Source organism: Polistes dominula, unplaced genomic scaffold (genome assembly GCF_049000335.1).
Source record: "Polistes dominula isolate Pdom_NZ unplaced genomic scaffold, Pdom_raw_medaka contig_20, whole genome shotgun sequence".
Lineage (NCBI taxonomy): Eukaryota > Metazoa > Arthropoda > Insecta > Hymenoptera > Vespidae > Polistes > Polistes dominula.
The window spans coordinates 7,867,607-7,888,167 of NW_028301147.1; the positions used below are offsets into that span (position 1 = coordinate 7,867,607).

A 20,561-nucleotide genomic window follows, 5' to 3' on the forward strand; every position below is an offset into this window, starting at 1 on the left:
CATATAAATGTAAATATGAAAAATAAATATTTTTTAGTAACAATATAACATTATTAAGAAATATGTTTCTATGTGACTGATTGTTTATAAAAGAAACATTACTTAACTATTAACTTAAATATATATATGTATGTAAATAACAAATATTATGTAGGTGTATGTGACGATGTTGGAAAACGTAATCTATCGCGTTCCTCAAGTTGTGCTATTTCTGCATTGTTTATAATTTGTGCAATTTGTAATTTGATTGCTATTTGTCTTTGAGGAGAAAGAGTCTTCAATGTTTGCGCATAACTTAAGAATAACAAATCCATTGCATCCATACATTTTTGTACTTTTCTCGTTTGTAAATATTCTATTGTTTCTTCAGGTATATTTAGATTTAAAGTCGGTTGCAATGAGCAATGCCTAGGAACTGACGTTTCTTCATTATGATGAGAATCATTAAAATATTGTACAATATCTTCGTGGGCAGCAGGTTCACTTTTGATCTTTGTATCTGTATCACTATCTGAGTGACTTCCTACATGAATTGAATCGATTCTAACCAAAAAAGAAATTTAATTTTAACACGTAAAATTCTTCCCCAAAAATTTATTACAATACTATTACTTTACTTTTACCTAATATATATTACAATTTTTTTTCTGTAGAAGAAACAAATTACTTAATAAAAATACAAAACAATCCAATCATACATTTATATCTTTTAAGTTATAAGCGTAGTCATGATATCAGTGGGGAATATATGTTAATATTAAAAACAAAATAAATGATAAATCTAATCGTTCCAAGAAAATTATCCCGTGAACTGTTCGTGATCGCGAATTATCGTATTCGTCTTATCAATCACATTTCATAGCAGTGATCGATGTAAAAGAAAAAAGAAAAAAATAAATTTAATAAACGGTAATTTCCAATCACAATCAGATCTATTATCGATTAATTCACCTCGAATAAAATTGTTAAAAAAAAGTAATGTACATTTGTTTAATTATTACTTACTGTCTAGTGGTTACGTATGGTTTTAAAAAATCCATTTGATTAGCCCATGTCCACCTTTTGTATTTTTTGTTACTATGTCCTGTAGCATCTGATTGTGATCGTAAATATTTTCCATAACAGTCACGAAGGTGCCTCCATTTATTTTTTGCTACTGTTCCTACAATGAAAAAAATTCCATCCAACTGATAAAATATATAAGTATTTAGTATTATCGATATGTGTTCTTTATACGATTGATATTTTGATCTATATTGATTTATTTTTAATCACTTTTAGGATTTCATTAAACTTTTTTTTATCATAACACAGCGTTACTATTCAAATTTAAATTTAAATGCATATTCAAATAATTCGATCAATCGAATATTTATCGAATTCAGACGGAGAAAAGAGATTATTTTTGAATTCGGATAATCGATAATCGATATGCGAGTTATTCGATTATTCGGACTGTGAATGGTTGATGGCCCTGTACGAATTCTCACCATCTTCCAAGTCCAATTGAATTGCTATTTCTTTCCACACTGTTGCTTTCTTATTAATATCCTTGTAATATTTGTTCTTCATATTATACAAGATTGGATAATTTTTCACAAGATCGATTAATGTTTCGGTCTCGCACATTTTTACTTGTCAAAATGTTATGCACCGTTCAGTGAGATCACACCTCATGATCAAGTAAAACTGCACCGACCGGATGCGGTAAATTGCTTTCGAGGCGTCGGTTTCTACCCGCATGCGGTCATCCGACCCCAGGGCCGTTCCCATAATGAAAAGCACCCGTTAAAAATGTTTACGTTTAGCATATGTTCTTTTTCCTTCATACATATAATTCATTTATAAATGATTCCTTATTTAGCTTTATTTTTTTTTTAACTCTTCTTTTACTATTAGTGCTATAACCATTTTTTTTCTCTAGATAATTGTTTGCTAAATACAATTTAAATTCCATCCATGAGTCATTTGTTATTGACTGATAATTTCTGCGATAAAGCATGTTTTACACAAACATACGTATTTGATGTAATTAGTGAATTTAATTGGAGGCAGCATGTAATTTTATATTTTGTGATATTTTTTTTAAATATATGCTCCTACTTCCTTACATTATAAAAATATAGAAAACATTGTTCCTTCCTCTTTATATACTTTTACGTTTATATTAAATTAATATTAGAACAAAGTTAAAAGAATATAAAAAATATATAAAAATATGTAAGGATAATAAATGATCCTAGATATAAAAAAGCTATCTTAAAACACATACGATCTTTAAGTAAATATAAAAATAAATATAAGTAATACTTTTTTAAAAGAAGTACTTCATTTATGATAAGGTCAGAAAATTTTATCTAGTACATAAACAAAAAGAAGAGATAGCCTATCATATCAAAAAAATCATAAGAACTATGCTTAAGAAAAACAATTGTTTGATATCGAATTCATATATAAATCATAGCAAACTTATGCAATACTACAATTATAGATAGAGCTAAGTACAAGATGAAGTTGTTATTGAAAAATAGTGAGTATAGAATTCTATTGATATTTTAATTTGTAAAGTTATAGAACTATGACATATAATTTATTATTTTATTCCAGTAGTACTTCTTTTACTTTTTAATATCATATTGGTTAACAAATCTCATTGTGAAATAACAACTGTTGATCGCATTATAAGAGGTGCTACAGTTACAATCGAAGTTAGAGCAAATGTTGCAACTTTACGTATTTGCAGGAGTAAGTAAAGATATTATCAAATTGTTGATTTTTCATAAAATTAAGTAGATTTGAAAAGAACTTTGTATTTTACATTATTTAGGTTTTGCAGAGGATTCGTGCACACGTAATGTTATCCGTACTCAATCCTCTGATATCCTAAGGGGTCCACTTCTTATAGAATTGAATTGTGGTGTTGATAATATATGTCTTAAAAACGAAAATGTTTTACATACGGTGATTAAACTACCTGTGAATAGTGATGTCATCACTGTGTCACGAATTGTTAAAGATCCTAATGCAAAGCTTATAGATTGTTACGAGCTTGGAGATAATGTAGAATGGTTTGGAGGACCACAATTACGTTATCAGCATTGGCCTATTCAACACATGTATTATGAAGAAGAGCCATATTTACCAACACATCCTGCAAATATGGCTGTAGCTGAACGTTACTGGCTCTCTAGTAAAGGAACATATATTTATGTGGATATGAAAGATCCATTGTTTCTTGATCAAAACAATTATATGGACAAATATCTTTGCCTTGTAGCAAAAAATAAAGGTCCTTATAGGCACAGAGAATCTATAACGCTTAATTATGAAATTGGTGTATTTAATAATCCAAGAATAGCACATGAATACGTAGTAAAGAATCATTTTGGTAAACCTATGGGTCGACCAAATAAAAGAATGGTTCAACATCCAATATGGTCCACTTGGGCCAGATATAAAGTTAATGTCAGTGAATATGTTATTGATGATTTTGCGTATGAAATCATTAACCATGGCTTTAACAACAGTCAACTTGAAATTGATGACAATTGGGAGACTTGTTATGGTTCAGCTGAATTTGATAGATCTAAATTTCCTTTTGCTGTTCGACTTACGCAAAAACTAAAACATAAAGGTTTTAGAGTAACATTATGGATACATCCATTCATTAATAAAGGTTGTGAGCCAGCTTATACCACTGCTCTAAAAAATTCATATTTTGTTAAAAGTACCACAGGAGAAGTTGATATGCAATGGTGGCAAGGTAAAATGATTTATCAAATATAAGAATATCATATGTATAAAAATACGTATATGCATAAATAATATAAAAATTGGATTCTCTAAAATTTAAAGGTACTGAAGCTGCAACAATAGACTTTACAAATCCAGAGGCAGTTAATTGGTGGGTTGCAAGATTAAAGAACCTCGAAAGCTATGGTATAGATAGTTTCAAATTTGATGCTGGTGAAGTGTCGTGGCTGCCTCAAATACCATCTTTAAATGATTCATTGGATTTGCAACCTGGAATTTTCACAAAGGATTATGTTACTGCCCTTGCTAAAAATTTTGATGACAATATAGAAGTTCGCGTTGGATGGAAAAGTCAAGATCTTCCTATATTTGTTAGAATGATTGATAAGGACACTACATGGTCATTTAATAATGGTTTACCTACTTTAATTACAACACTCTTGCAAATGAATTTGAATGGATACGTATTTGTTCTTCCTGACATGATAGGTGGTAATGGATATTTGAATGGTTTACTAAATGGCACTATATATCCACCAAAAGAGTTGTTTATTAGATGGTTGCAAGCTAATGTTTTTATGCCATCATTACAATATTCTTTTGTACCATGGGATTTTGATAATGAAGTAATTATTTCTATTAATAATGGAATATATAGTTAAATTTTAAATTCTAATATAATTTCTTATCTTTCTTGTATTTTAGACTGTTGCAATTTGTAAAAAATACACAGACTTACATGCATCGATAACACCACTTATCATAGATGCTATGGATGAAAGTGTTAAAACCGGTGCACCTTTAAATCCTCCTATTTGGTGGGTTGATCCAACTGATAAAATAGCTCATAAAATTAATGACGGTAAATTAAAAATTAATATAAATTATTATAATTTACTTTATTAATTGTATTGCAATAACAATTTCTATTAAATTTTTGTATAGAATACTTACTTGGAGAAAAAATTTTAGTAGCACCAGTAATAGAAGAAGGTGCTATATCACGAGACATATATTTACCTAAAGGATTGTGGAGAGATGCATCAAATAATAACTCTTATATTGGCCCAGGATGGATACGAAATTATTATGCACCTTTAGATAAACTTCCTTACTTCTATCGAGTTTGATAGATGTACACAAAATTTATTAAAGTAGCTAAACCAAATAATCTTGACAATATTATTCATAATAATTACATTTATAAGTATGTAAAATATATATTTAAAATGATCTAAAACATGATTAATATATGCTAATTTTTAGTATTAATTAATTGTAGACTCTACCATTTGATAAAAATATTTTTAAGCGTTCATCAAAATATTCCTAATTTCCATGTTAAGTTTTACAATTACTGTATCGTCATTAGTATAACTACCAGTTTTTAACAAAGAATTCCGTTCTTCGATAAGAGCTTGTAGTCTTTCATCATATTCATCTGATTTATGTAAGACAGTTTTCATATTAGTTAGAAAATTTTTAGAAAATATCTTGCTTGTTGGTGAAAGTATCTGTTGATGCATTGGTTTCATTAAAGAATTAGGCTTAAATACATTTATTTCTTTTTGAATTTGTCCTAATAAGATTTGATCATTCGTTAAAGCTGTTGAATCTGTGTATAATATCTCTTCCAAACTATACATCGAAAAGAAAATATTAATATTTATAAATAAACAATGATAATATAATATAGTTAAATTGCTTCAACTCACCCTAAATTTTTTAACTCTTCTTTACTATTTTTAATTTGAATTTCAATCGTTTCCTGATATTCTCTTTTCATTCTGTGAATTTCACGTACTGCTTTACCCCATTCTTCCTTAAAAAATGTTTTATTGCGTTGTGCATTATTATATTTTTCTTCAAGAGTTTTTAACTCTTGTAACAAAGTTGCTGTTTGATCTTGCGTCAGAGATCCTTTTTGATATGCTTCTAATTTTTCTACCTGTTTTGTGAGCATTTGTCGTAATTTCTCATTTTCTGCAGATAAAGGTTCAATTTTTGCTTCAAGAGAAGCATTTTTCTCTTCAAGAATAAGTATCTACAAAATATTTATAGGAAAAATTATAAAAAAAGAAATATAATCACAATTAAAAAATACAATTAAGTATATACTAACTTTTGATGTCGATTCTTTTTTTATTACACGTAATGATTCTGTTAATTCCTGAACTTTAGATTCATATCTCCATTGCAAATCTTCATTTGCCTTAATTAATCTAGCTTCTTTTTCAAGACTTTGTAATCTCCGTGTTCTTAAATCATCCGTTGCTTTATTTAGATTGTTTGCTAACATTTTACACTGCTCAACACTACACGCTAGTTTTAATTCTAAATTTTCTTTTTGTCTTTGCCATTCTTCGCTCAATAAATTTAAATGACGGTCTTCTTTTTTTTAACTGTGCATCACATAAAACAATGTATCAAATCTTGTTTGTGTTTGTTTTATATAAAAAAAAACACACACAAACCTATATATATATAGGTATTATAAAATAGAATACAAAATACAACATACAACATACATTTACTCTAAATATTTCCTTTTGTCGCTCCTTCCATGTTTCTAACTCGTCAACTATTTTATAAGCTAAACTATCATCTATAATTGGTGGACCAAATTTTTGATCTAAATGAAAATAAATAATAGGTTATATAAAATAACAATTAATAAAAATTAAAAATCAATAAAAGGTATAGGCATTACAAATAAACACATACCAGAGACATTCTGATTCATTCTGTAGTATGGACCATGATCCTGCAAACTAAGTACAACATCCAATTCACCGACTTTAATTTTTTCGAAATTGTACAAAGGCATTTCGTATTCACACTTCCACTAGATAAATAATACATACTTTGTATTTATAATGTTAAATTATATTTTTTTTTGTCTGTTATCATTTTAGTACCTTGTTTTGATGAAATAGTTGTTTTACGTCAAGAGAAAACTGTGATATATAAGTTTTAAGATCATCCAAACTACGTATACTAATCTTAAGAGGACAGGAGAATAACAATTGTTTGATTTCATTTGTTGCAGATATAAAATGTAATTTGCAACCAATATCTTCAAATTTGACTTTCTCTCCTAAAAGAACTGACATCTTAGGATTAACTGTGTATATCATTTCTGTTTTTGGATGATGAAATCTATAAAGATATATTTATTTATATTATTTATATTATAGACAAAAACATTTCTTAGGATAAATTCTACCTGAATTCAATATTTTGTACTGCTAGTCCTGAAGATAATTTCATTCCAGTGAAAATTATATCCAAACAATAACAATGATAAGCTTCCACATGATTTGGTAATTGAGATATCACTGGTATAGAATTTTCTTCCAAACAATTTGTTGAATACATACTTTTATAATCATGATTAATTTTTTTACAAACATACTTTTCAAAATCACCCGCAGGATTTCTGTGCATATCGATTTCAGTAAATTTCTAGAAGATGTTTTTTAAATACAATATTAAAGGTATACTCCCTTACTTTTATGTAAGTAAATAATATAAATAGATATTATTAAATTATAAATATAAGTGGAATTTTTAAAATATAAGCTATTAACTATAGATATGAAAATTTAACTCAGTTACTTGATCGAAGGTGTTTTTATATTCTTCGTTATGTTTATTAATAGGTAAAGGTGTTATATTATTTTCATTTGTGGACATTTGATTAATTTCATAATTATTCATATTTTCTTTTAATCCGATATACTGTAGTTTAATTTGTAAGTCTATATAAGATTGATTGTGTTCCGTATCAACAGGATTAACTATATGTTTTGGATTTAGATAACATCGTTCGTTTAGAATTGTTGTTTTGTCATTATTTGATTGAAAAAAATCAGAAATATTGCTTATCAATGGTTGCAAATTAACTTGCATTTGATTGATAATGTTATCTTTGTATTTTAAAGATATATTTAAATGTGGTTTTAATAGTAAATAGTTTCTCAATGCGTCTAAAGAACTTCTAATTCTTATTACGATCTTTTCATTCTGAAGCCAAGTTTTTCAGAATTTTTTATAAAAGGTTTCAGTTTAACATCATTTTCTAATATATAATACCAAATTGAAAGATTATCATCCAGATCATTATGATTTGAGTTTTTTGGCAATAATGTATTTAAATTTACTACAGAATTTGATATTATATTTAAAAGAAATATTTCATTGCAAAGATGTAGCGGTCCCAATTGTATGAGACGTTCTTCATGAATCAAAGATGGAGTTATCATATTAATTTTAGAAGTAGAGAAATCTAATGGTTGTACATAATCCAACTAAAATGCATACATATTTAAGAAAACAAAACTGTGTCACATTACTAAAATTTTACCTTCGTCAAAGAATTTAGGGCAATACATTCTCGGTCTTCAATGCATAATGATAGTAATAATTCAGGTTTTTGTGCCTTAAAGTTATTTTTTAATCCTAGTAAAGTATGCCAGTTTGATTTTGGTTCTAATTCTTTACTGTTAGGTATAATTTGTGCAGACCTTATACTGAGAAGAATATATCCAATTTTTTCTTTATTGTTATGATCCTTTAAAACAAAACATTCTAACTTCAAAGGAGTTTGGCCGCATCTCATTCTATGCATAAAAGCCTTTTATAATTACTCTATTCACATATAATAAAATTTTCTAAAATATAAAAATCAATTGTATCATACGTACTTTCTTATAGAGATTTTGTCTGTTTCCCAAATTAAATCAGTCGCATATTGTGGATTTGTATTTGGTTCAATAACATCAGATTTTAAAGAATGACCATTTAACGTTGCAATAAGAATTGTTGGCTGTGAAATCTGTTCAAAACCTTTTCCTATAGCATACGAACAACAAATGTAAAATTTTTAATTCACAATTAAATTAAAATAATTATAAAATAAATACCTTCTTTAATACTAAGTACAATTTGAAGATTAGAATTTCCCAATTCATCCATCTTGCTATAATTTGGATTAATCATTTATAAAACAAAAATTGGAAATATTTAACGAGTCCAATAAAAAAACTTCGGTTGAAATTAATTTGAGTTAGGAAAACTATACGGAAAGTAAATTATTAAAAAAAACCATAAATATCATGCATTCAGTAAGTAACCATCAATAAGAAAAAGTATTCATATTTCTTTAAACCATTGACCGTTTATATATAATAAAAAATGTAAAATTCATATTCTTCATGACATTTATTTGTATCACTTACTTCCCTTGTCTAATATTTACTGTTTACATTTCTACTTCTACTGTTCAAATATTTTTGGCGGCTTATGTTTTAAGATAAATACAAGATTTCAGAAAATCTTTCTAATATAGTATGATTCTAATTGGTTCTTTATATAAAAGAAACTATTGTTATTGGTCGTAAATACATTGTTATACATGATAATAAATTGAAGATCTTAGTAGGAAAATAAAACGTTTACTGATTTCTATGATTTTAATCGATATAAATTATGAAAAATAGCGATACTGAGATGTATAATCAAATATTATTACATTTAATACGCAGAATAAAAATATGTTATAATAAAAAGGCCAATTAAATAAAACCGCGATGATCACTGATTAGTGGATTTTCTCGAACCTCATTGGTAATTATCGAAAGAATTGATAAAACAAATGGAAATTTAACGATACCCTACAAGACAATGACCAATGAGCAACAGTCAATAAAGTGCACATGCGCAGCCATTTACCGACCCTGCCCCTTTAGTTGGCAACATTGTCGGCCTCGTAACAAATTCTATCTGTCTCCCCGAGTTGAGCGCGAGAGACGGGAGAGCGCAAATCTGTCGGTGATCCTTTCGTTCGTATCCGACTGGCTTTTCGGGGTAGCGTGTGCGCGTTCGCGCAATTATCACAGCACGAAAGACTGTTGTGCTTGTGGGAAAACATATTACGCTTTACCGTCAGTTGAAGGTAAAGGAGGGAAAACGAAGAAATAGCAAGGAACGGAGAAAACAAAGAAAGAAGGAGAAAGAGAGAGGGAGTAAGGCACACGCTGGAAAGAACTCACTGGCAGCACTCGAGCGTGTGCGTGCGTGTGTGTTCGCGCGCGCGCTCTGTGGGATAACGGCGATCGGCCGTACTCTGGTGACAAGAGCCCATGAACTCTTTCGCGAGCACCGAAGAATTCCTCCTCCTTTTGCTCCCCTCCATCTTCCTTCCCGTACGTATAAACTTAGACGATTTCGCGCGTCTATGCGTCTTCTCTCTTCTTTTTCATTTTCGTCGAGCCGTCCACGTTTCTCCACTCTGGTTACATCTAAAGGGAAACTATACGTAACAAGAGAAAACGAGAGAGAAAGAGTAAGAGAGAGAGAGAGAGAGAGAGAGAAAGATTAAGGAAGATAGAAAGTAATCTCGAATCGTGCAAAAGTTGTGATTTCGCACGCGGCTTGACCGTTTCTGTAATGGAGGAACAGTCATCAGTGTGTGTTGTCGTCGCCGTCGTGCGTAAAGAGGACGGTTGCCACGGCGATGATCGTCGGTGTGGCTGAAACTGGAGGGATATTTTTTTATTCCTTTCGGATTAACGTGCTGCCTGGCCGGCCGGCCGGGTAACTGACAAGGACAGTGCGAAATTTTGATATGGGATCGTCCAGGGTCTTCGACTCGGCTCGGCCTTGCAACTATCTGTGACAACCACTGGCCGCTTTGAGTAGTGAGAGAGGAAGGAGATACGTAGTTAAGCTAGGTACTTACAGGAGCAGAAAGAAGAGAGATAGAGAGTGCGTGTAAGTAGCAAAAGAGTGCAAGGCTGAAGAAAGAAGAAAGAACGAACGAGAGTGAGTGAGTGAGTGAGTGAGAGAGCGAACGAACGAGCGAAAGAGCAAGAGAAAGAAAGAAAGAGATAGAACTTCACGAAAGGGTGTGGGAGAGCGAGAGAGAGAAAGAGGTACAAAGAGGGATAGGTGTAGGAGGCGTGGATAAGAATGAGAAAGAAAACGACATAGGTGGGTGCGCGCGCGCGAGCCTGCGGTTTGCAACGTTCTTGCGCGCTAACCGCGCGCGTGTGTGTGTGTTCGTATTTTCTTGAGGTGGGTGTCGAGTGCATTTGTTGTGTGCTTTTGTGTGGTTAGAGATAGGTGTCAACAAGAGCGTGTCAGCCGCGTGTCTTGCCTTACCTTGCCGTGTGCGGCCACTACCCTATTTCAACTTTCGATGAAAGTGAGGAAAGATTAAGTCTGTGTAAAACTCGAAAAACAAAAGTGAGGTTAGGACGGTATGGGGGTGGTCGATCTCGATGGAGTGAAGTTGTCGTCGTTGTCGTCATCGTCGCCGTCGTTGTCGGAGTTGTCAGAGTTGTCATCTTCCTCGTTTATTCTAATTTCGAAGCGTGACAGCGAAATTTTCTTTAGCAACGAACCACCGATTTAGTTATTTCAGCTCGTATAGTGGTGTTTCGTGGCCTTTCTATCGGGAAGTCGCGTCAGAGTTGACGTCTTCGAGGGAAGAGAAAAGAAAGATAATGGAGATGTCCTTAATTAACGACGTTGCTACGAGGAATATCTTCTTTACTGACAGTCTCCTGTGACGCGCGTGCAGGGGAAACCAAAAAGAGAGAAAGAGAGAAAGAGAGAGAGAGGCAACATATTCTTGTATATGTATACGTGGTCGCGTAACACATATTCATAAATATATATGCATACATAATATACACGTAGAAAGAGGGCAGATCGAAATAAAGAAAGAAAGAAAGACGGAGAGAGAAAGAGATAGAATTTCTCTCTCTTTTTCTTTCTCCCTTTTTCTTTTTCTCTTTTTCTCACTCAATTTAGTTATAAAAAGAGCAGACAAGTGCAAAGGAACATTTGAAGATAAATAATTATTGTTCAATCGTTGTCCTGTCAGGATGCAGAAGAGAGACGGCAGGGATGGCCGCGAGAAGGAGCTTGGCCGTGGCTCCGATCGTGATCAGCAGGACGCGGCGAAAAGGGCCTCCCGTGGTAGTGGAAACGCCACGAGGTCCAATGTCCATTCCTCGAGGCATAGTGTCACCTCTTCGTCCGCTGTGCTGATGGTCGGCCCGAACTTTCGGGTCGGCAAGAAAATCGGCTGTGGTAACTTCGGGGAACTTCGACTTGGTGAGTCTTATTTTGATTATTCATATTCATATTTTTATTATTATTATTATTATTATTATTATTATTATTATTATTATTATTATTATTATTATTATTATTATTATTATTAATATTATTATTATTATGTACTATCATTATTATGTACACTTCATTAGAGTTGACGATTTACTTGATTTTTCTTTTGCGTGTTTCGTTAACTCGAGTAATAAAATGATCGAAGAGATGGAGAAAATGTAGTGATCGTAACTAAAGGGAAGTGCTGTCTTGTTAGAAACGCGCCTTAAAAGTGGGTCATTTACCGGTGGGATGTCGTCAATAAAACAAAATGGAGCCAGGCGAGCGCGCCGAGTTCGTGCGGGTTCTTTTGCGAATCTAACCGAAACACCTGGCTAATCTCTCCTATATGCACTTTTTTCCGTTTCTTCTTATCTTACCTCTAGCCTTGCCTTTCGAATGAGTATATATTATTATACGTCCCTTCTTTTCCGTTTTGCTTTTTTATATTTATGTTTATGTTTGTAACATAAATTTATACATATAGTACATATATATTCGTATATTAGTATCCAATATACGAATTAGGACGTATTGTAATTTCTTTTTAAATAATGTAAATTATTAACTCCGTCAATTGTATATATTACACTTTCAACAATGTTTCCCGATTCTGAACAAAAGTAGCTCTGTTCACGATCGGTATGAAGTTTATACTTACACAGGAGATTAAACTCCTCTTTATAATTATACTTCCCCTACGAAGAAAGCTTTTATCTTATCCACGAACAGATTGCATATAGTAAACGATTATTTTTTATCTCTGGTAAAAAGTAACAGACATATTACAGCATGTCACGTTATTGTACTCACTAAGTATACTCTAGTGTTTCGTTAAAACATTTTAAATAGGATATAACATAGTCGATCGTAATATAATCCAGATTATGCAAATGAAACTTCGAAATGAAAATTACTTATCAAAGAACATTCAAATATATTTCATCGAAAAAGCTTTCACTTGGTATATCATCTAGTAGTCCTTTTTGGGGATACTTTGAATTTTCTACTTGTACAAGCACGTGAATTGCTCCTGTATACTTTAGCAAGACGTTAATTTCAATATTGGAACGTTCGATTTGCGAATGGATTTCGTCACACTCGTGAAATTATTTTAGGATACTTTTGAACTGAAATATTGTTGGATATCATTGGATGTGCAAGATATTTACTATTCTGACGGCACATCGAGGACACGAATATGTAGAGAACTTTTGAAAATGAAATTATTTTTTTGTCTAAATCATACTCTTTTACATACAACATAAACGCATAATTAATGTCTTCATTTATAAAAAAAAGAAGAAATCATAGAACGAAAAGATTTTTTATGTGTTGGGAAACAACTTCGCCATCGTGAATTTGTAAATAAAAGAATAAATGTAATTTTTTTATTGTAAGTATTTACATCCATAGTTATGTAAATGCATATTTCTGACTCTTATCACTTTAAAATTATTAGCAAACGTAACGATGTTTTGCAAATCCTTATCGTTATTTTGCCTCTTTGCTCTTACGATCATTGATAATTAAGATTTTGATTTCTATGAGTCGTACAGACACAACATATTTAAATTTCATTTGCGAACTCTAATCGATGATAAAAATTTAATTCTTGTCAAGAAAACATTTAAGATTAATGCGCAGAGCAAAATAGTACTTACTGTTTTTTATTAATAAATTATAATTACAAAAAATGAATATGGATATATTATAATAAACATAAAAATATATGTATACACATATGAGCGTATTCGTTATTTAACTCGCATAAATTTATTATACTTACTAATAATGATCATACTTTATCTGTTCTTAATTGTGAATGATTTAGTTTAATTATCGTTAAATATAGCAAATAACAAATATTTATCATTTCATCAATTTCATATCGATTTTTTTGTTTCCCTTTTTCTTTATCGATTACATGAACCAAATATATAATTACATTATGACAGAATCGAACAGATTAATTAATAATACGATTTTTTTCTTTTTTTTTTATCATTTGAACGTAAAAGTTTAGGATGTATCACTGAGTTCACTCATGGGGAGAGAGAGTCCACGATAATAACGAATACACGGCCAATGTTATATAATAGGCAAAATCGAATGAAATCAACAAAATAAAGAAAAATTCTTTCTAGCTTCTAGAACAAAACAAACAGTTATAGAATATTGTTTTGTATCAAGCTGATCCCGTTGGTGCATGACCTATAAAATAAATCATATCTTCATTTTTTTTTATTTGTTTTTTTACATAATCGATATTATCAAAGTCGATAAGATGGAAAATTTTGCTGATTGCTTTTACAGAAAAAAAGAAGAAAAACAAAAATTTCTAGTACCGAGGTGTGAATTAGTTTCATTTAATTTTTTTAGTTCAATGAGTTTTTGAAACTTCTTCAACGAATTTATTTTACAGACCAAAAAATCTGAATGCATTTTTATTAAGACAAACTCTTCTCTGTAGTTACTTTTCGAATCATGCATTTGATCGATTTTGAAAGTGAAACCGACGAATTAGTTCAATATTGAAAGTAGAAAGTATCGATTTGAAGTTATATTTTGTGAAGGAATCAGTGAATTCGAAGAAAAAGGTTCGAAGTTAAAGCGTGTTTTATGGATGTTGAACATCATGTTCTGTGAAACATTGCTCAGTTCTTCTTTCTTCGTAGACATAGCACAGTTATACTTATCATCCGGTTAGATGACCAACCAACCAACCTTCCTACGATGTACTTACACACAACGGATCTTTTTAGACGTTTCGTTTCGTTTCGTTTGAAAGGAGAAAAGAATAAGAATAAGAAAAAAGATGAATTCCTCGAAGCTAGAATTTTTCTAACATAAGATAGTCCAACTCTTGTGAAATATCTTGGAGTTACGAGTACTGTATGGGAATCAATATTTTTCATCAAAATTTTTTTCTTTCTGTCTTCTCGTTCGATTCGGATTAAGCGATTTTCGTTCATATCCATAAGTACTTTAAAATCAAACGATTTCATTTGTATGGTTTTATGATATCAAAAGGATTCAATTTGTTAGTAGTGTTTTGTACGATCATACTGATTATTATAACATTCGTAATAATAAAAAGTATATATTTCCTTTTTTATTCATTTTTACTTGTTAACGAAGAAGTTAGACAAATGCTAACTAATAATATCTATAAGGTGAGTCGGGGGAATGTGCCAGTGCGGGGAATATGCCACTTTGCTATATCTCCTATAATTATAAGTAGATATCGATAGGAGCAAGATTGAGGTGTTTATTATGTACAGCTGACCATACTGCGTAAATACTACAGTATACCGACGTAGTTTTCAGATGCTTTCTAGACACAGTTGGATTAATTTGGTGAGAATCTAAAATTTTTTGTAACTTTAATGTTTATTTTCTATCATATTTATACGTTTTTCTTAAAACGAGTTTTTGTATATTGTGTAGAATTAATAATATTTCCTAACGGCACTGATTTTAAAACATAATAAGTAAGATTTTTTCTTTTTTTTTACTTTAACATTTTTTTGTGCATTCGGGGCAAAATGTCACAAAATGAGTTGGGGTAATATGCCAGTGGAGACTTTTGTTCTGTGTGCCACATAAGTTTTTATAGTAAGAAAGGACTGAAATGCGATTGGGTGCAATGTAGCAAATGTGAAAAATGGATGCACGAAACTTGTTGTGAAAGTGAAACTTATCCTGTATGTAAATCATAAAATTTGTCAAATTTATTATTGTTATCTCGTTTTTTTGAAGCTATTTATTATAATAATTAATGTAGTTAATCGAAATTATATTTGTTATACTATAAAAGTATTAAATTACGAGTTATTTGTGATATTTATATGAAATTAAGTTCTTTTTTGAGTAAGTGGCATATTACTCCTACATGTGGGGAATATGCCACTTTCAACACGCACTAATTTATTGCTATTAATAAATAAATAAATAAATAAATATTTAGACAAATTTTATTGTGCATATAATAAATAGAGGCAATGTTTATTAAATCCACGTATTTAAGTTTCATTACATTTATTTATGTATTTTTTAGATTGATTTTTTCCTTAGCTATGGCATATTTCCCCGACTTGCCTTAAGCTTTCTTGAGAAGAGGTGGGCGAGGATAGGACGAACGTGTGTCACTAACGTCGTTATATACATATGCGTGCATTATCAATTTATCTCCAACTTCGTCGGTGCATCGTCACATTCGAGGGTCGTAAATGCATTTACCAAGGGCAAATGACCCATCCTACTATGTTTCTATGTATCTACATATGCATTTATATATATAGTTATGTTACATATACACATATACACGAGCCTATAATTTATAGTAATAAAGTTTAGATTTATAAATTATTTTTAATAAAAAATATTCATTAATTATTTTTTATAGAATAGGAAGAAAGATTTAAAATTAAAATTAAACGAGTTAAAGAATGATTTTTTTTTATTCGCTTATAACATAAGTATGAATACATTTACTTATAATTGTGTTAATTATTCCTCGACATATAAATTCTATGCTTATCATAACACAACATAATACTTGAAACTTTTTATTCATTGTCTTTCCCTAACTATGGTACTTGAAAAGTTTTGTCGGTTTATAATAGGTCATGAACTTACGTAAGTAAACGTTTTGTTTACCTTCCGCGTAAAACTGTGTAACATCATAAAGTTAAATTGGAAAGACATACTTTTTTTTTATCGATTCTTATTTATTACTTTATCGTCGATATAACGTAGTGTTACTTGTTAAATCGATTTGTGTTTATCGGTCAAATCAATTTAATTACAAGTTTCATAAAAAACGTAAATACGTATTGGAAAGTATAATCGAATAATGTAAGATGTTACACGAGTAAGAAAATGATCGATAATTTAGTTAGATAGATAAATCGATAAACGTTAATTGATCATGATCGGACATCTTTTAAATCTTTGTAAATTATCCTTTATCGTATTCAATTCATATAAAGTCGCCTACTATAAATACCGATAGCATTACGAATTCATATTTAATTCTGCATAGTATAGCTACTTTTACATTGCTAATATAATCGTAGATGAGCTGATTTTATGTTTTATATTTATTATTGAAAAGTTCTTGCAAATCGATGCGCTTTTCAGCTACACAACCACCATCGTCCGTATGCTTCCTTTCAGGAATAACAGTTGTATATTTAGGAACGAACGGAACCTCGATATACGAACGAAAGGGGACACAGGAAGTACGAAATTTCAAACCCGTAGAACCAGCAAACAAGCAGGCAAGCAAGCTCGTACGAGTAAGCTGAGTGAGTTTGGTGTACGTAAGATCGACCTTTCGGCCGTCACCGTTTCGGTTCTATGCTTTATACTAAAGGGGTTTTAAGTTGATCATGCTGTTCAACTTGGTATTCCCACGGTCACATAGTAGAAAAATTGATTGACTACTCGCTTTGTGTTAGAAACGTGCTTTAAATTTTACCCCTTCTTTCCTTTCATCCCTTTTTTTTCTTTTTTATTCTTATTCTCTCTCTCTCTTTTTATTTTTTTCTTATTTAAAGATAATTCTTTAATTTCTTTTTTTATTTCAGTTATTCTTTTTGAAATTTAACTCGTAGAAAATTTCTTGAAAACCTATGCTATTCATTGATACTTATCATCTTATCTTATCCGTGATATCTAATCAAAATCGGACATAAATTCTTAGATCTATTTGACCTATTGTATATTTTCTTGGAAAATTTTATTTCTTTCTTATTTTTTTTTTTTTTGAGAATGAAATTTAGATTTTAATATATTTGAATTGAATCTTCTTAAATAATATATTAATATATTATTTAATATATTATATTAATATATATATATATACATTCATTTCATTGTATGAGCCGTTCAGTGCACACATCGATTAACTCCATAAAACAAAAAGTTGAGAAATGCGATGAAATAATGTATATTGTATATTACTTATTATTCAATGGCCAAAAAAATGTTGCCGTTTAATGGTGTTAATCTTTATTATTCAGGAAAGTTATTATAAATATAAAAAGTTATGACTATACCAAGTGCTTTGATACTTAAATTTAAGATTTTTCAAAAAGTGGAGTTAATCGATGTGTGCATTGAACGGTTCATATATACATATATACATTCATTTCAGCCATTGTATCTATGTGTAAAATTTAAAAAAACGTAGAATTTAAAACTCATCCCAAAAGAAAAAATTCTTTAAAAACTCTTTCATATTGTATTGTTGTTCTGGGAAGAATATCGTCTCCCCATCAGTCCGGTTTTCGGTCAGCTGATTCACATCGAGTTACCAGCTGACTTTTAATTTCTTTTGTCGACAGCTTTCCAAATCGAGCTGCAAGCAGCAAGCAAGCGTTGTATTAGTAATCTATTTTCCAAGTTTGAACGACCGACCGGTTCAGAGCCGGAACGTTGGCGTGTTCAAGCGCGTGCCTGCCAGGTAGAAAGAGAGAGAGAGAGAGAGAGAAAGAGAGAGAGAGAGAGAAAGAGAGAGAGAGAGAAAAAGAAAGAGAGAGAGAGAGAGAGAGAGAGAAAAGAAAGAGAGAGAGAGAGAGAGAGAGAGAAAAAGAAAGAGAGAGAGAGAAAGAGAGAGAAAGAAGTAAAAAAACTAAATAATTGAAGGAAGACAGAAAGAAAGAAACAAACAAGAAAATAAACAGAGAAAGATAAATAAATATATATGTAAGTCTCGGAATCAGAGACTTTTAGAAGGAGCGGAAAATTTGGAGGTTATAAAGCAACTCGAATTAATGCAGTGAAAATAACTGTAATTAACCAAAACATATTACATATTAACTTATGCTAGTTGACTATCCACGAAGTTTTATATCCAGTACAAACCTAATTCAATATAATTGTCGATAGCCTTATAAAACATTAATCACTCCTGTCTTTCACGCGGTCCTTCCTACTCTGAGGTAAAGTTCTCCCTCCCCCGCTAGACATCACAGTTTGGCGGAACGTTCAAACTTACATATATTAGGGTGGGTAAAAAAAATGACTTATTTTTTTTTTCAAATGCCACGGAAAAATGAGTTGCTAGATACCTTAAAACAATTCTCACCAAATATGAGCTCTTAATTTTAATAGAAAGATCCTCCGCATCGCAGTTTTTTATTTTTTTTTTCAGTCTAATAGATTAAAATTCATACCTCATTATTTATTGATTGTACAGAAAAATGTTCTAGACGAATTTTGTAGGAAATTTAATGCTCTACAAAAAAGGTATCTTATATTTTTTCCGTAAACCTCACCATTTGAATGATATTGAAGATTTAAATTTGATGATTTTTAGACAAATTTCATTTTTGTTTAAGAATTTTATAACTCGACAATCAATGACTATTAAAAAGTGCACAATACAAATTTTTGTAGGAAATTAATTGCTCTATAAAAATGAAGTCTTATGTTTTGGCGATTAAATTAAGCGTTCAAAAGATATTCATCATCAAACTTTCATGTGTACTGATTTTTGTCTCTGACAAAATTCGTCCAGAACATTTTTCTGTACAATCAATAAATAATGAGGTATGAATTTTAATCTATTAGACTGAAAAAAAAAAATAAAAAACTGCGATGCGGAGGATCTTTCTATTAAAATTAAGAGCTCATATTTGGTGAGAATTGTTTTAAGGTGTCTAGCAACCCATTTTTCCGTGGCATTTGAAAAAAAAAAAAGTCATTTTTTTGACCCACCCTAATATATATATATATATAAATATTGTGGGGTTCAGACAGAGAAAAATAATGTAAACTGATGATGAATGATATGTGTGTGAGATAGTTTATTTAATTATGATGTGATGTTGAGCGGTATTTACATAAGGTTTTCAAAAAAAGTGGCGTGGTTACAAAAATACAGAATGCAAAAGAGTTATAAATATAAAACTGACTAACTGATAAACTGATAAACTGACTGATAAAATACGCAGCGAATATAACAGACTGAAAGTATAATTATTGAACTGAGAACTAAGGACTAAGGAACCGATACAGACATATATACAGACAAAAAGATATGCAGACTGATACAGACTAAGAACTGATAGACTAAGGAACTCATTTTCTTACTTTTTTTCACATATTTATATCATAAAAGAGTAACACACCCCTTTGGAGAGGGAAGGAGATTATGAATATTATCGACCAATAACAGAAGGATCCACCCCCATAATCAACCGATGGGTACAGCTTTTGTTTTTGATAAAGATCGTAGTGAAATCATGCATAAAGGAACTTCGTTTTTTTAAACAACGGAATATCGTTTCCTCCCAATCTCCGAGTGGAGTTTCCTTTCGCTAAGATCGATAGCGTATTCAAACAGGAAATAAAATGAATGAAGAACTAAATATTAATTTTATCGTCTACAATATATATATATATATTATATATATATATATATATATATATATATATATATATATATATATATGATCCGTTTGCAAGCCAAATCTATTAAGTTCCCTTTGAAAAATATTTTTCAATTTTAATGCCAAAGAACGATTTGTTTATTTTAATTTTTGATTTTATTTAAAATAAATGTCCCCTTAAAAATAATCTAGAACACAAGTGAAAAAGACAAAAAAGAAATAAAGTTT

The 20,561-nt window shown here is 30.5% G+C and overlaps 4 protein-coding genes across 23 annotated transcripts in view; 2 read left to right on the forward strand and 2 right to left on the reverse strand.

The window, feature by feature from the left end:
* Window positions 1-2: 2 nt before the first annotated feature.
* LOC107074140 (uncharacterized) lies at window positions 3-1,634 on the reverse strand. Its single transcript, XM_015335278.2, has 3 exons — window positions 1,491-1,634; window positions 1,006-1,162; window positions 3-543 (listed from the first exon to the last, which is right to left on the reverse strand). Exons 1-3 carry the CDS (start codon window positions 1,627-1,629, stop codon window positions 147-149), a joined length of 693 nt encoding a protein of 230 aa, XP_015190764.1. The 5' UTR covers window positions 1,630-1,634; the 3' UTR covers window positions 3-146.
* Window positions 1,635-2,388: 754 nt separating this feature from the next.
* Window positions 2,389-5,025, forward strand: LOC107074137 (target of brain insulin). Of its 2 annotated transcripts, none has more exons than XM_015335258.2 (6): window positions 2,389-2,530; window positions 2,608-2,745; window positions 2,828-3,763; window positions 3,856-4,379; window positions 4,459-4,615; window positions 4,699-5,025. In XM_015335258.2, exons 1-6 carry the CDS (start codon window positions 2,509-2,511, stop codon window positions 4,881-4,883), a joined length of 1,962 nt encoding a protein of 653 aa, XP_015190744.1. In that variant the 5' UTR covers window positions 2,389-2,508; the 3' UTR covers window positions 4,884-5,025. The 2 variants fall into 2 exon arrangements, with proteins under 2 accessions (XP_015190744.1, XP_015190745.1); XM_015335259.2 differs by having other exon boundaries at window positions 2,391-2,530; window positions 2,611-2,745.
* Window positions 4,922-9,626, reverse strand: rha (protein). Its single transcript, XM_089177274.1, is given in 13 exon segments — window positions 4,922-5,391; window positions 5,469-5,797; window positions 5,876-6,155; window positions 6,271-6,385; window positions 6,478-6,598; window positions 6,672-6,912; window positions 6,980-7,218; window positions 7,372-7,787; window positions 7,790-8,063; window positions 8,120-8,375; window positions 8,460-8,607; window positions 8,679-8,734; window positions 9,491-9,626. Coding segments are annotated over 13 exon segments (2,829 nt in total). The 5' UTR covers window positions 9,514-9,626; the 3' UTR covers window positions 4,922-5,060.
* The window catches only part of gish (casein kinase I gish), a 48,438-nt gene continuing 37,421 nt past the window's right edge, over window positions 9,545-20,561 (forward strand). For 15 of the 19 annotated variants that reach the window (XM_015335265.2, XM_089177257.1, XM_089177258.1 and 12 more), the window contains exons 1-2: window positions 10,534-11,406; window positions 11,645-11,877. In XM_015335265.2, coding sequence (XP_015190751.1) covers window positions 11,396-11,406; window positions 11,645-11,877 — 244 coding nt within the window. In that variant the 5' untranslated portion in view covers window positions 10,534-11,395. The other 4 variants (XM_015335261.2, XM_015335262.2, XM_089177255.1 and 1 more) reach the window with 4 other exon arrangements.

Coding starts and splice junctions, on each gene's coding strand:
- LOC107074140 (XM_015335278.2), bottom strand. CDS start 1,629: ATGTGCGAGACCGAAACATTAATCGATCTTGTGAAAAATTATCCAATC. Junction 1,163..1,490: donor TCAATTGGACTTGGAAGATG/GTGAGAATTCGT, acceptor TTTTCATTGTAG/GAACAGTAGCAAAAAATAAA. Junction 544..1,005: donor CCATACGTAACCACTAGACA/GTAAGTAATAAT, acceptor TTTTTTGGTTAG/AATCGATTCAATTCATGTAG.
- LOC107074137 (XM_015335258.2), top strand. CDS start 2,509: ATGAAGTTGTTATTGAAAAATA. Junction 2,746..2,827: donor AACTTTACGTATTTGCAGGA/GTAAGTAAAGAT, acceptor TACATTATTTAG/GTTTTGCAGAGGATTCGTGC. Junction 4,616..4,698: donor AGCTCATAAAATTAATGACG/GTAAATTAAAAA, acceptor ATTTTTGTATAG/AATACTTACTTGGAGAAAAA.